The 14,711-nt window shown below is 43.7% G+C and overlaps 3 protein-coding genes across 9 annotated transcripts; 2 read left to right on the plus strand and 1 right to left on the minus strand.

Moving 5' to 3' along the window:
• Positions 1–228: 228 nt before the first annotated feature.
• Positions 229–10,137, minus strand: LOC125959743 (androgen-induced gene 1 protein-like). Of its 7 annotated transcripts, none has more exons than XM_049692650.1 (5): positions 9,010–9,088; positions 7,962–8,317; positions 2,101–2,321; positions 1,694–2,028; positions 229–1,159 (listed from the first exon to the last, which is right to left on the minus strand). In XM_049692650.1, exons 2-5 carry the CDS (start codon positions 8,151–8,153, stop codon positions 1,104–1,106), a joined length of 804 nt encoding a protein of 267 aa, XP_049548607.1. In that variant the 5' UTR covers positions 8,154–8,317; positions 9,010–9,088; the 3' UTR covers positions 229–1,103. The 7 variants fall into 7 exon arrangements, with proteins under 7 accessions (XP_049548607.1, XP_049548605.1, XP_049548608.1 ...); XM_049692648.1 differs by having other exon boundaries at positions 7,962–8,351; positions 9,010–9,083; XM_049692651.1 differs by having other exon boundaries at positions 7,962–8,305; positions 9,010–9,078.
• On the plus strand, positions 3,015–13,341 carry LOC125959737 (uncharacterized). Its single transcript, XM_049692641.1, has 3 exons — positions 3,015–3,143; positions 12,288–12,505; positions 12,570–13,341. Exons 2-3 carry the CDS (start codon positions 12,296–12,298, stop codon positions 13,215–13,217), a joined length of 858 nt encoding a protein of 285 aa, XP_049548598.1. The 5' UTR covers positions 3,015–3,143; positions 12,288–12,295; the 3' UTR covers positions 13,218–13,341.
• On the plus strand, positions 10,573–11,698 carry LOC125959445 (uncharacterized). Its single transcript, XM_049692269.1, has 2 exons — positions 10,573–10,980; positions 11,051–11,698. The coding sequence occupies exons 1-2, from the start codon at positions 10,771–10,773 to the stop codon at positions 11,696–11,698; spliced, it is 858 nt and encodes a 285-aa protein (XP_049548226.1). The 5' UTR covers positions 10,573–10,770.
• Positions 13,342–14,711: the final 1,370 nt, after the last annotated feature.

Below are 14,711 nucleotides of genomic sequence, written 5' to 3' on the forward strand. Positions count from 1 at the left end.
TATAGTTGTAGATTGGAAGAAGATGGTTTCTTTCGTGGTCTTAAATTTCAATAAACAAAACCAACATTAGTACGAGCTTCATGGTTTGGTCGGAATCTAATATTTATATCATTTCGCTATCTACGGATCGTGTATGTGGCGACAAAGATTACAGCTAGAATATTACACTCACATAACGTAGTACATCTAGATACAATGATTACAATGTAATGTAGGCTGTAGAGCAATCGGAACCAAAAGATCTTTTTCTTTCTCGTGAAAATTTTCCCCCCCTTTTGCCTGTTAGAACACTATCAATCAAGGCTTTACGTTAATTTCAGACAGCTTATCTATAGCGATTTGCGATCCTTTTGAGATACCGTCTCTCAGCCCTGTAAATAGTTAGCTAAAAGAAAACAAAACCTGCACCTCCACCTACACCTACACCTACATAAAGTTGTATGTTCCCTTTCCGTAGCTGTTTGGACCAAGTATGAATGCGCGCATCGAAATTGGAATAAATGGTGCGTTTTAGCTTAGAGGTACACGAAGCCACGCCGGTACCGACTTACAACTGTGCTGCGAGACGTTCAAAATAGACGAAGGATATAAATGCACATCTAAATGACGATGATTAAAAATTGTATTATCCCAACGCTACGTACAGGTTTTTTTCAGCTTTGGATTTGAGTATGCACACATATCGAAGGTGAATCTGAATGAAAATTAGTTATCGCGTGGGCTCTATAAAATGTTGCATTTACCATTTATCAACGGATTAACAGGCTTTATAGCTCAGTGCACGCCATTAATTGTTCATAATTGATATCGTTATCATTTCCCTAAATGCCTTTAAGTGGTTTACTGTGCTTTGGTCGACTTTAAATGAATATTGAGCCTTGTAATCACTTTTTGTGACACGAGGAGGCATTTTTCTAATATCTGTTTGCTGCTTCCAGTGAAATATCATCGCTTTGGTGTGAGAGCCTCTCCGTGACTGTCTGTGCTGCACCGTGAGCCAGGGTTCAAATGGTAGCATTCTGAACTACCTTTCTTTTTTCTTCCCTTCTGCTAAGGGTGATGCTACTAAACGGAAACACGTGTTTGGTCTAAGTTTGCAGTCACTACACAATGTCCATAAATGCTTGCTGTTCGGTTGGGTTTTCAGAGGACGTGGTTTCTGGTGGACGTGGCACCGTGGCGTACAAAGAAAGAGATAAGAACGAAACTGAGTTTAAAGCTAGAAACCAACCACAAATCATCCGCAAACATTCATACCCATGCATATTTGTAATATCATGACTACACTACACACAACACGTACAGGATGATATAGATCCACTCCGCGTATCCACTCTTAAGTAGTAGTCCACTTGGGAATAGGGATGCACGGTATTAGGCAAAGTTTGAGTTTAATTCAAAATCAGAATGAAATAAATGAAGGTTAGTGCTCTGTAGTAGACGAGCAACAGAGATGAGCATTTTGACCCAACGACACACAGCACGCGCACACAGCAAACACACAGCACACTCGCGCTCGTCGCTTGTCGCGATTAGCGACGAGGCAATGAATAAGCCGCCTGCTCGGATTTGATTTGATTCCTTCCATAGGAATCATATTCATGCATCTGAATCCAGCCAAATCTCCCCACTATCACGCACGCACAAAACGAAAGCCCTTCTTTAGTAGGCGCTTCTTAATTGGACTTCTTACTCGCACCACCCGCCGAGGTTGCGCTCTTCAGCTGCTTAAGTTCCTTCGTCCAGATGAGATTGTTGAAGAATTCACCGAGCAAATACAGTCCAACGCAGAAGGCCAGCGAAACAGCGAAGAAAGCGATACGCTGCGGCATGTTCAGTACCTCCAGCACCGGGTACACCCAGATGCCTCCGAAGTGATGGATGACGTGCAACCAGCCCAGATAGGCCGACATGAAGATACCGAGCCCGGTGAGGCCGGCGCGGCGCGATGGATACTGCCGGAAGCTGGTGCAAATCTCCAGCACCATGAAGATGACGATATTGGTGTGCATGACGTGATTCAACCAGCTGGAAAAGGGAGTGTCAGAAACATTATACAAAATCGGTATCGTTTCTAGCGGCATACCGCACCACCCTTACCCGGGAAAGACGGCATCGAGTGCTTTCGGAAAGACAAGTTCCCGGTCGATGGCCATCAATGTCCAGAAGGTGACGCCAACATTCAACGCTACCGGGAAGGCGAACGCAGCTAGAGTGTAATCTTTCACCTTGCGTATCAGTGGCATCCGCTTGGGGGCCACTTCGTTTGTACCGATGAAATCGTTCAGCAGACAAATCGTAAAATAGACCGCTTGCAGTATCTGTAAAGAGGAAAAATGGAATGAAATAGGTATTACACTTCTTCACTAAGGGTATCACGGTAAACGCGAGCGTTTGGTGCCCCTCCGGAATCACCTACCGCATCCCACACGGTAAGGAACTTAAGCTTTCCACCAAAATCCCCCCCGGGGGCCCGTCTCATCTCCGGCGGAAAGTGTACGTATCGAAAGTCGTAGTAAATCGCGTACGAGAACTGCACGGCGGCGATGAAGTGCATCAGGGTCCGCAGCGCCCCGTACGCACCGCGCTGATAACCATCGTTGCTCTTGGCCACTTTTCCCATATTCCTCCCAGGTGCGAGATGTAGTAAATCGTGCTGAAACTGCTCAAGTTGTTCCGGGTTGCCCAGACACCACTCAATCACAAGAGCTGCGGTTGCCGTTTGAGCCTGGCGCTGCTGCGGAACCGGCGGTTTGCGATAACACGGGGCAGCACGGTGCGATGACCGAGCAGTTCTTCCACTTGCGCGAGCGAACCTGATTTGGCGGACCAATAAATGTTATCTCGTGGCACTTGTGCAAGGAGGGGAAGCAGAATCTCGCGTGGACTTTGCCCGGATCGTCGCCAACTATTTTCGTAGTATTAAAAAACTCGCTCAAAATCAAAACAAATGCTGGAGTTCGCTTTTGACAGTTATGTTGTGGGTGGCAAAGGGGGAGGAGAACGGGGAAAAAGTGGAGTTTGCGCAATCTAGTGATACTCGTCGTCGGTTTTACTGTGATAAAGAGTGAGGATTATCGGTATCCCATAATCCACCTATTCGAATAGTAAGTGGACAGCTGAATCTGATCGCCCCCAGGGAGGTATGTTCGATTTAGACCTCTTCGATTAACCCCGCACTATCTCGTGCGCGGAACGCGGAGTGCATCCGATGATGCAAATGCACTTATCAAAGTTCATTGAACTATCTCTTCCTCTATCTGCTCCTTGGGATTTCTTTGTCCTCAAGAAGGATGCAAAACATGGGAATGGTTGGTTCTATCCCGGCGAATAAAGTCCATCGAGCGGATGATGCGAATCTAGTGTTTCGCATGAGTGGACTCGAATGATATTTTTAGCAGATTGCGTGCTCCCCATCTCCCACATCATCATTTCGTTACTTCTCACATTGGATTTGTCTAAAGTGCGACACTACAAATGCTCATTTATCGTGTAAAATTTGGCTCAATACTCATATTAGTAGGTAAACAAGCGCTCCGGTATAGGATTGTCCAGGAAAGTCGTTCTCTGTCCCACTTATCCTGCACTGAGGACCAGCGCGATCGCAGGGCACCATGGAAAATGATAGGTTTTCCCAGAGCCCACACCCTTCCTCCATCCATTTGCATACCAGCTACTCTGTTTACTTTGGTGTTCAATTTCAGGAGGTTTGAGCGAAAGGAACAACATCATCTCTTTTACGACATGATGCTGTGCTGCTCGACGGCTCTTGCGCTGGCGAAAGTGGAAAATGTTGCCTCCTGCCACCACCAACGCTTGCCAGCAGCGATCTACGCACCAGCAAACATTTTATTGAAGTCCATAAACCAACAACCCACGTTCTCCTCTTTCGCCGGTCGAGGATCGCGAATCGCCTCCCCAGCAGGCGTCCGTCCTCCAGCACATACCACCACGACAGCTGGAGTATTAGTAGCTAGCATATGGTTACTATCACCCGTCTGGCCGGGGGAGAACAGGTTGTTTTTCCTACCATTAGCTACCGTCCGTCTGCCGGCTCGGCCCTACACCCTATGACTTTGGCGATTTTCCCGGGATCTCATTCTGGAAAGTGGATATGGAGATGATATTTGAGATGACAGTTTATGTAAACGTTTAATTGATGGTCAGTTGCTAGCGCGTGAGCTGCTGGCACCATTACCATTTGCCTACATATACTGTTGTGCATTGTCAGCAAACATGACCGGATGTTTAGCGGCGTACCGAAATAATAATACGACCACCGGTGTGAAGTTGACCAAGACGTTAATCGTTGCACATTAGGTGATCCACTTAGATATATCCGGATGCAGATGCATTTCTTCGAGGCACAACGCAAAAACTGTTACTATATCGCGTTCAAGAAGAACGTGTGTGATTAAATATGAAATTTGAAATTCAATACCAAATTATAAATCACATTTTAGTATAATGTTTTCTGTATAATCCATAGAAAGCTAATAAAATGTATGTTTTCGATAAGTGCTTTAACACCGAATCATATAAGTATTTTGATATAGGCTTAGTGACCTTCTTATCCCTGACGGAGGATTTCTACACAGCAAAAAGTGTGAAGGATATTCCTCACAGTAAAACAAAATGTTGTCACTACTACTACGGTTACTAGTGTACCCATTATAATGTCGAATTCCAGAGAATACCGTACCCAGACTATGTGTATCCATGTCAGTCACGAGAAATGACGTCATGTTAAACTATCCGGTAATGATGGTCCAGCCATGTATGTCCAGGCTGAAGTAGGGTCATTGCATGCTCTCCATTGCTGTCGCTATGCTTTCCGTGGTTCCAAAACAGCACGAGAGAGTATTAATTGAATTGCTAGCACTCCATAGCAGTGGCCCGTGCTAGACCGTGATGACACCCGGCTGATGAACCAATTAACTCACCAACGGTGAGTGTGACAAAACTGCGGGGATGCCCTGCCTGCCAGCCTGGCGGCATTCCGTACGGTTCCCATGAACAAATGCAGAAGCCGGCAAAGTTGCGGGCATGGCATGTGGCTTTACGTAAGTTCGACCACGATGCGACCCATTTGCTACCAAGCCGGTCGGACAAGTGATTGTACGATTTCTTACGTTGGCCTTACGGTACAACTACCCGAACAAAGCATCTGTCCAAGCAAATGTGTATCGATTTTACTTTGGAGAAGCTCTAGCCGGTCGTTTCTAGTTGTTCCATTGTTTGAATGCACGCGACAGTTGGGGGGGATGTCAGCCGGCGACCTTTAACGATGGCCTCGAGTATGCAGTCATCGTAATTTGGTCCAAAGGTTGGATTGGTTTAATTTGGTCGAATGATTGCTACCGACATCAACAAGAGGTTATTCAATAAAATCGAAGTCAATACAAGGCACATGACTTAACCGTCCCCTCTGAAAGAGGAACGGTTAGTTCTTCATCCTTTTGTTGTATGTAAAGACTCACATCAACCGTTATTTCTTGGCCGTTATTTAGCAAGGGATAGAAGTAACAAACGGTGTCAATGCCGCTAGATGCCGCTAGACAGCTATAAATTTTGAGGCAAACAAACAGCCTCCATAATCTGCCGGTTGTTGTGAGTGTTCGCGTATCGTGATGAGAGGTTGATGAGTGGAAAGGTGGCCCCGGGACTTTCTTTTACCATAGTGTTCGAAGCGAATAGCACGTGCCCTGATCGGGAGAAATAGCTATCAATTCTGATAAACGGTAATTCAATCGGTGGAGTGAAGTTAAGTGAATTTAGAGCGACTTGATTGGTTGGACTACGATTAGGAATCGACGGACTCCCATTGTAAGTATTTGTAAGTATAAACGTAATATATCGCAATTCACATAATAATCACCAGAAACCCATATTAACAATACTTAATATGGACAACATAAAGCTGAACTTTCGAAATAGTTTTTTTTCATCACATTAATAAATTAATAAATTTTACGCATAATCGTACTTAAGTATGCTGGAAACATGTGCAAACGGTAAAACATGATACAGCGTTTTTCGACAGCAACATAATGAAGTCATTCACTTTGCCAACTGTGGCATTGAGGCATATATTGCCTAATTTAGGTTGGCAGTGGTATATTCCAGCGGAACAAGAATGAGCTTGACTCAGGGCCTGAAACTGGAAGGGCAAACAAAGATAAAACGTGCAATGCGAGCATCTCCCCAGTAGCAGACATCTGTCGTCATCAGCGGGGGCGATGCTGAGTGCGTCAAAATTATATCCACAATCCCAACTCTTATCTCGAGTGATAAAAGTACACTTTTGAAATCGTTTATTTCGACGCGCTAGTGGGTTCATCGCAATGGCGAATTTATGTTTAAAATATTTGTCTTCCACTACACTATTATTTTTTACATATATAAAAACGGGCCGTATTTTTTTCCACTACGTAATTTAATATTGCTAAACTAAAATAAATCTTTTTATTTTCGTAAAAAAGGATCAAAATTGCATACTGCTTGTTAATAGATTCAACAAGCAATATACAATTACGATCCTTTTTGTATAGATTCCCGGAATATTTGCATTGTAGATGTTGGTACGTTATTTTCATACTGCTTTATAAATTAGTTTTAATTGGAATGTAATAGGCATTATTATTGCATTCTAATAGTTTGATATAAACGAAGATATTTTGCTTATTATTATGATTTGTGAACTGTCTACAACAACAATAGCCAACTCAACTGAAATATAAAATAATCTGATGGTTTAGCTTCCTTTGCATAAGTTATCAATAGTAATCAATAATAACCTATGGAATCTGCAACATTGGCGTGCTTTTCTTCCCACCTAATGACCAGCTGCCAGGCGGCTCCATTGCTCCAGGTGGCTGCGGTGAAGATCCGTGGGTTTTTTTGCTACCACTTTAGATCCTTCTTGTACCAACACTCGTCAGCTCGTTACCAGCAGCGAGATAATCGCAATCCGCTTCTCAAATTTCACACCCTTCCCTATCCTTTGCTCCTTCTACATGCCCCACTCCTCCTGTTGCCGGCTTTCATGATCGTTGTTTATGTTAACTTTTATTTTTAACAAATTACGCACATTTTATCATTTTATTTCCTCAACCCCTACCTCCGCGCGAATGTGCGAATGCGTAACAGTACTCCTCGCTTAGGGTAAGGTAGGTGCAGCGGGAAAATGGCAATGAAAACAAACTCTGGAAATTACCATCCTCGGCATATAGAGCGAGGAGGTCGGTCGCATTTCGGTGGCTTAGAGTAGTGTTTTCGGTTTTTATCTCATCCGCTTCTCGCTCGGGAAGCTGGAAGCTATAAATCTCTGCCGCTTTATTGATCCGGTCGTACAAACGAGACGGATACCATGGGAGTTGTTGGTTTAATCACACATACGATACGGTTAATAATATATCATACCATCTTCCATCTTTTGCATCTTTTGCTAAACATATTAGCAAAAAAAACATATTCCAAAAAAACATCTTTTGCTAAACATATTAGCAAAATCAATCGTTTGCGATGAAACACTAACAAAGCGTCACCCGAACGAGCATGTTTCTGGCCTCTCGGTACACACACCAAAAACATTCGAGTTGAAATAGTATCCCTTTTGTAGTCGGTACTGAACGGAGCACCCGGTCCAGCGCGTTTGAGTTATGATGATTGCCGGTTTGCCATAGCTGGAACATGTTTCTGACACCGACGCAAAATTTGCAGACTAAGCGGAGTGCGTATCTGCGAGATGTGAATTTGTTTTGTTTCAGTTGGCCTTGGGAAATGTATATTTTTGCGCCAGTCGGGTTGGCGAAAGTATTATTGATTAAACATTGTAAATCCAGCTGCTCCTTAATGAGATGCCAATCACAAAACCTGTTTCCAGCCAAAGGCACCCTCTACCTATGCTGGCGGTATATTCGTTAAAAGCACACGAATTCGTTCCAGAATCGGATACTAACCAAACACCAGTAGGTGAGAAACTTCGAGCGGCCACCGTACTCCGTCGTCGTCATCATCTTCGGTATGGCCAGATCGTCAGGGATGTGAATGAAGAAGCGATCGAAGTAGATCGCGTAGCAGTACTGTGCGAATGCTATTAGGTGCCAGGTGATGACAAACGCCGGCAGCTTGTACAGCTGAACGCTGGACATGATGATGACGTTGGTTTGTTGCACACTACACTAACTGAAAGGGACACTCCAGATACACGATGGAAGGACGTTTTTTTGCACGAGAGCACACTGAAGTACCACCCCTAAATGGCTTCGCTCCACCTCCACGCCTTTGTTTCAACACCTAGACACTATTAGAACAGCTTTAAAAATTCACATAAAGGCACACTTGGATCGCTTTGAGATAAACGTGCAAACAAGAAAGAACGATTTGAAGGAACAGCTCAATCTTTTTGTCAATGTCCACCACGACACTGGCTTCCTTTTTACAGCAATTTTCCGGAGAAGATTGCATCCAGAGCGAACCCGCGGGAGCGCACTAGAGGGAACCTTGACAGAGTAAACAATGTCGGTTCACTGCAACATCGGGTTACCGCAGTGCCCTGCCGTCGTTGGGTGGTTGGGATGAATGGTTCGGAATCGTCTGCGCGGAAGCAGTGCTCCTCCATTCAGACACGTAGCCCCTCGCACACACATACACACACTATCTCACAGAGAGTGCACAGCAATCAGTCAGAGAAGCGGGTTTACTTCCTGGACTGAAGGCAGGTACTGCACCACGAAACTGGTATGCCTGTAGGCCGGGTTTTGAGTTTCTTGAGGTCGTCGCTTGAAGGACACCCAAAATCGACCGACCGGTCTAGCAGCAACCACTGCAACACGGTTCACGGCCACGGTAGTCGTCTCCGGAAGTGTGTATGTATGTGTGTGTGTGTGTGTGTGTTTCTTTTTCCCATTGGTCCCAGTACAATAATCGCGCACTTCTGCTCGGTAAGGTTGTTCCGGGCAGGTGACAACGTTCGTGACACTTCTTTCGTATTGGCGAATTAGATACCCGTTTCGTGATGAGTCCTGACAACGTGTCCTGCAAACTACCTCACGGGAACTTCACGAACCGACCGGCGACACGTGAGTGAGAGCTCGCGACCGTTTGGCGAGCGTGGGACCGAGAAGATGCAGCGCACTTCCGAGCGTGAGAGAGGATGGCCACTTTGATAAAATATTTATAGAACGTCTTCAACGCTACTATCAAGCGAAATGAGAATGTGCGAGTCGGTGAGAGGAAATGGTTTGAACTCATAATTTGCATTTCTCTCGCTCTCCACAGTTGGGGCGAACCTTGGTTTGGGCCGTAATGCGGGGAAAGTATGATAATACTGCACACGGTATCGTGGGGGCACACTGGGATCCAAGGTATTACAGTTAATGCCGAAAACTTGGCAATGAACATTTTAAATTTTTCTCTTTTGGTATGGCGAATTCATGTTGGAAGCCATATCTTAAGATCCTTATCAGAACTGAGTAGAAAGAGAATCTGGTACTGTAAATAGTTTGTGTTTGTGTTTATGTTTTAGTTTTTGGCCACTTTGGTAGTCCTTGTTAACTATCTGGTGATTTTCTGTATTCTAATACATCAGTTTGTCTCAGAGGCTTGAATATATTGTTCTAATTGATAGTGAAAATGTATAGAAAAATATTAAGTTTTATGTATTTCAGTACCCATTCTACATTAAAGAAGCGCAGTGGTTACCAGCGTTTCATGATTGGTTATTAACACACTGTGGGCAATTCAATGTGAATTATATCGTAAGTTATCTAGTTTAACTATTCTACGATTATAATTATCGTCCGGAGACAATATTTGATTCTGAGAGCATGCCTTTGTTGTGTTGACTCACCAGATTCCAGTAGGTAAGAAATATAATTCGGCCTTTTAAGGGTAGCCGAAATTTTTCACTTGTTGTTAGCAGCTTAGTGAACTCTTTCAGTTCTGGTAGATTCTTGTCGGACACCGTATAGTCGTAGTACATCGCAAAAACGTTCGTTATCACTACAGCACCGTACATTACTTTAAGTAGAACAGATCGGCTAGCATTCATGTTCGTTTGTGATATCGATCACTTTAGCTGTGGACACCTGACGCTGTGGAATACACTGTATGGCGTCTAACGAATGGAAGCACAGACTGACCGATCAACTTGCAAATGATAGTGACTCTGTGGCTCTCAGAAGCCACTTGATTCGCACAATATTGCGTGAGGGGTACTGAATTAGCGAGATGGTAATGATGGGCTCGTGTGGGCCTTCGCAATTTGCTAGAATCATCGTTGAGGTTAACCTTGGACGTAACGTCACGCTGCTGTAATGTTTTTATGCCTAAACCATGCCGACGTTACAAATAGTGTCGTGTTGGGTTTTTTGTTGTATGCTTTTAAAATGACTCCTTAGTATGGTCCGGCCTGTGGTTTAATAGTGCTTGATTAGGTTAACGTTAAGCGTTATCGAGTTTTGATGGTAGCTGTGGCGATTTGTTGAATGTTTTAAATTTGACAAACACGTTGTACAAACAAGAATAAAGACATACAGAACGAGTACAAAGAGGAACACGAAATCTACGTATCTACGAAATCGAGATATAGCCTCATAAAACCTTAACAGCGAATAACAGCGAATAACAGCGAATAGGACATTACCTTTTTGCTACAACGTCCAGATTGAGCATGCAACCGTGCATCACTGCGACAAGCTAATCTGAACCGGAGTCAATAGGAGTTCGTTACTCCACTCATAATTCGTTCAATTTTAGACACGAGTCATGGACACAACGGATCTACTAACCATTATTCCGGCCAATGACTGGGCCCAGTTAAGGGATCTTTACCTCAAGAACTGGCCTGAGCATCATGTCGCGTACGCAACGATCGACAATTACTTGCGCTGGTATGAAAAGGATCCTGCTATTAAAAATCTCACTATTTACTGTCTGAACGGAAGCTGGCGAGAGGATGGTACCTACTTGGTCGTGGTGAGTAATTGATCATTCGGTACAAGTCTTGAAATATTATTAGTGTTTTATTGTTTCCTTTTGCCCATAGGATCGCTATGAGCTGCTCATTTACTCATTGGATCCTACAAATCGTACTCTAGCTAGGGCACTCCCTTTGCTAGACTGGAGTGGTGGATTGAAAGTGAGCTCACTTTTGGCACGACACCGACAACCAGTCATTGATGTGATCACAGCCAAGGGTTTGACTAAGGAGTACGACCTTGAGACGTATCTATACTTTATGCCTAAAGAACAATGCAACGCTTTATTGCTGCAAGTACCGGACGGTTTCATGTTGAAGACCTTAAGCAGCAAGGACGCTAGGGAAGTGGATGAGTACTGGCCAAATCGCCACACCGGTTCGTTATTCTTAATGCAGCGGCTAGCGGCTTGGAATCCGTGCGTGGGGCTTTATGAGCAATCTACGGGGAAGCTGGTGGCTTGGTGTCTTCGCGCGCAGTTTGGTGCTCTTGGATCGTTGCAGGTTGTTCCGGAGTATTTGAGGCGAGGATTTGGAACCGTAGTGACAGTGGCAACTGCGAAAAAGGTTGCAGCCCTAGGCCATGATTGTTACGCAGTGGTTATAGCAGGGAATGTCCCATCTAGCGGTTTGTTCGAAAGACTTGGGTTTGAGCACAGGGATAACGCCTTCTTTGTTAGAACCATGCCAACTGTCCCTAAAGAATGGAAGGATTAATGCACTTATTCCAAATTTATAAACTCGAATTTATGTTATGTTACGACTACAAAGGTTTTATAAATTGAATAAAACTAAATTTTGTTGTCTTATATATTTTAATGGTCTCTCTGGTATGCAGCAGTCTATAGAGTTTATGTTAACAATGTAGTTGGTTATCTCTTCTCGCGAAGAAACATAAATGTTATTAAGCCAGGCATGGTTTACTAACACCATTGATCCGAATTAACTTACACGTAGGATGTTGTGCATAGTTTAAGGATATTTTAATTTTATATACGACTTGACAACATGCGGAAGAATGCTTCGAATTATGCCAGTTTAAACCCCACCAAATGCATGGTCATTGACTGCTTAAATCAATTTAATTTGTTGTTAAACTTACGGTAAGATTGGATCTTCCGCAATTCCAATCCTTAATTCATATAGTAAATGCTCCAACCGTATAACATTGGAGCATGTGGTTTTTAATATTTTGACCACGTCGAACGACGAATATGTCTCGTCGTGCTTCCCCTTTTCCGAGAAGATAAGCTTACCAGCAGGCATCAGTAGTTCGTTACCCCACTTATCATTCATTCACTTACAGACTGAGTCATGGACACAGCGGATCGGCTAACCATCATTCCGGCCAACGACTGGGCCCAGTTAAGGGATCTTTACCTCAAGAACTGGCCTGAGCATCACGTCGCGTACACCACGATCGACAATTATGTGTGTTGGTATGGAAAGGATCCTGCTATTAAGAATCTCATTATTTACTGTCTGAACGAAAGCTGGCGAGAGGATGGTACCTACTTGGTCGTGGTAAGTAATTGATCATTCGGTACAATCCATTGCGGAAGGTAATGTCGTTTTCGTGTGCTCGTAGGATCGCTATCAGCTGTTCGTATACTCACTGGATCCTACAAATCGTATACTAGCTAGGGCACTCCCTTTGCTAGACTGGAGTGGTGGATTGAAAGTGAGTTCACTTTTGGCACGTCACCGACAACCAGTCATTGATGTGATCACGGCCAAGGGATTGACCAAAGAGTACGACAGTGAAACGTATCAGTACTTTATGTCCAAAGAACAATGCAACGCCATATCGCTACAAGTACCGGATGGTTTCATGTTGAAGACCTTAAGTAGCAAGGACGCTACGAAAGCGAATGATCACTGGCCAAATCGCCACACCGGTTCATTATTCTTTCTACAACGGCTTGCGGCTTGGAACATGTGTGTGGGGCTTTATGAGCAATCTACGGGGAAGATGGTGGCGTGGTGTTTCCGCTTACAGGCTGGTGCACTTGGAGCGTTGCAGGTTGATCCGGAATACTTGAGGCGTGGATTCGGAACCGTAGTGACAGTAGCGATAGCAAAAAAGGTTGCAGCTCTAGGTCATGATTGTTACGCGCTGGTTAATGCAATGAATATCCCATCGAGACGTATGTTCGAAAGACTTGGGTTTGAGCACACGGATGAAGCATACTGGGTTAGGACTATACCCACTGTTCCGAAAGAGTGGCAGGACTGATGACGGATTTATTTTGCCCTAATAATCTCGAATTTATATTAGGTTACGACGACAGCATGAGGCTTTATAAATTGAATAAAAATAAATATTCTTGTCTACAATGTAAAGTCAGTTTCTCTGTTTGAAAGCGGATTAAATCACTAGAATCTCTTATTACATTATCAGCAATTATTGACGCAAACATTGTACTTCGTTATCTCTCGTTGTAGAATGTTCACTAGTCTTGACTAGTTGTTGATAGAGCATGGTTGGAAACGACCGTCTTGTGGAAATAAGTGACGAGCACTGGAAAGAACTGAGAGATATTTTTCGAAGTAACTGGCCAAAACACGAGTTTGCATACTATCTGCTAGAGAACTACATTCGATGGATATCTGTTGATCCGGCACAAAAAGAGGCCATTAGCATTTATTCGTTAAACGGAGGCTGGAGAACCAATCAATCGTTTTTATTGAGAGTATGTACGATCAAATAGAAAAATTGCGAAAATAAAAGAATCTTTTCAATACTTCTCTTAGGATGGGTTCGAGATATACTTTAGCACAACTTCCAACGAGTCAACACTCGGTCCACTGGCACGACTGCTCTCTTTAATAGATTGGGAAGTACTGTCTGAAGTTAGCATGGATTTTCAAGAAAGATATCAGCCAGTGATTGAACATATCATCAATGATCAGAAACTGGCCATTTCAAGCAGCAATATAGCAAACTATTATTTTCTGGAACAGGAAAAAGCACAGCAAATATGTTCTCCTACATTACCCAAAGGCTTTGTGTTTGGAAGGCTCAACATTCACCATCTGGATTACATCTACAATCAGTGGCCCCTGAAAGATCACATAAGCTATGAGGCTGGCCATGGTTTACTGGCACGATTGATACGATTGAACGAGAGCGTTGGAATATTCGATTCCCTTGGCGAACTCGTATCATGGTGTTTAAGGTACAAATCTAACAAACGGTTTGTTTTTTTAAACACAAAAATTTTAGTTCAATCACTTTTTGCAGTGATCAAACCGGTGCTCATTCTGATCTCCAAACGGTGGCCACGCACTACCGTCGTGGTTTTGGTCGAATGGTAGTGATAGAGTTAGCCAAACGTTTGGCACGCCTCGGATCGGCCTCAAAAGCGTATGTCCTGAGGAACAACGAACGGTCAATCAAACTGTTTGAAAGCATCGGGTTTCAGAAGCTAGAAAATCTTCGTTGGATAGTCGTCAATGGTGCTGGTAATGGAATCGCGCGTACATGTTAGAACAAGTATCGTGCATGAGCTCATCAGCAGTATCAACAATAGCGGCTGTTTCAGGAAATTAATCACAACCTGCTGAAATCATGGTTGCATCACTGCTGCTGGGCCTCTAGATAAGATTAGCCAATCTTCTACCCAATATGTTTCTCTATGGTGCTTTCCACTTAGAGCTTTCGCAATATTGTGCCGGTAGCTGTAGTCGATGTATTAAGATAACTACGGCTTATCTCAAATTTTCTTTT

This window comes from Anopheles darlingi, chromosome 2 (assembly GCF_943734745.1).
Source record: "Anopheles darlingi chromosome 2, idAnoDarlMG_H_01, whole genome shotgun sequence".
Lineage (NCBI taxonomy): Eukaryota > Metazoa > Arthropoda > Insecta > Diptera > Culicidae > Anopheles > Anopheles darlingi.

Excerpts from the sequence above, each read along its gene's own strand:
- LOC125959743 (XM_049692646.1), bottom strand. The coding sequence starts at position 2,623 with ATGGGAAAAGTGGCCAAGAGCAACGATGGTTATCAGCGCGGTGCGTAC. Across the intron at positions 2,029-2,100 it reads CTCGATGCCGTCTTTCCCGG|CTGGTTGAATCACGTCATGC; the intron begins GTAAGGGTGGTG and ends TCCCTTTTCCAG. Across the intron at positions 1,160-1,693 it reads AACCTCGGCGGGTGGTGCGA|AAACCACGTCCTCTGAAAAC; the intron begins GTAAGAAGTCCA and ends CACGTCCACCAG.
- LOC125959445 (XM_049692269.1), top strand. The coding sequence starts at position 10,771 with ATGGACACAACGGATCTACTAACCATTATTCCGGCCAATGACTGGGCC. Across the intron at positions 10,981-11,050 it reads ATGGTACCTACTTGGTCGTG|GATCGCTATGAGCTGCTCAT; the intron begins GTGAGTAATTGA and ends TTTTGCCCATAG.
- LOC125959737 (XM_049692641.1), top strand. The coding sequence starts at position 12,296 with ATGGACACAGCGGATCGGCTAACCATCATTCCGGCCAACGACTGGGCC. Across the intron at positions 12,506-12,569 it reads ATGGTACCTACTTGGTCGTG|GATCGCTATCAGCTGTTCGT; the intron begins GTAAGTAATTGA and ends GTGTGCTCGTAG.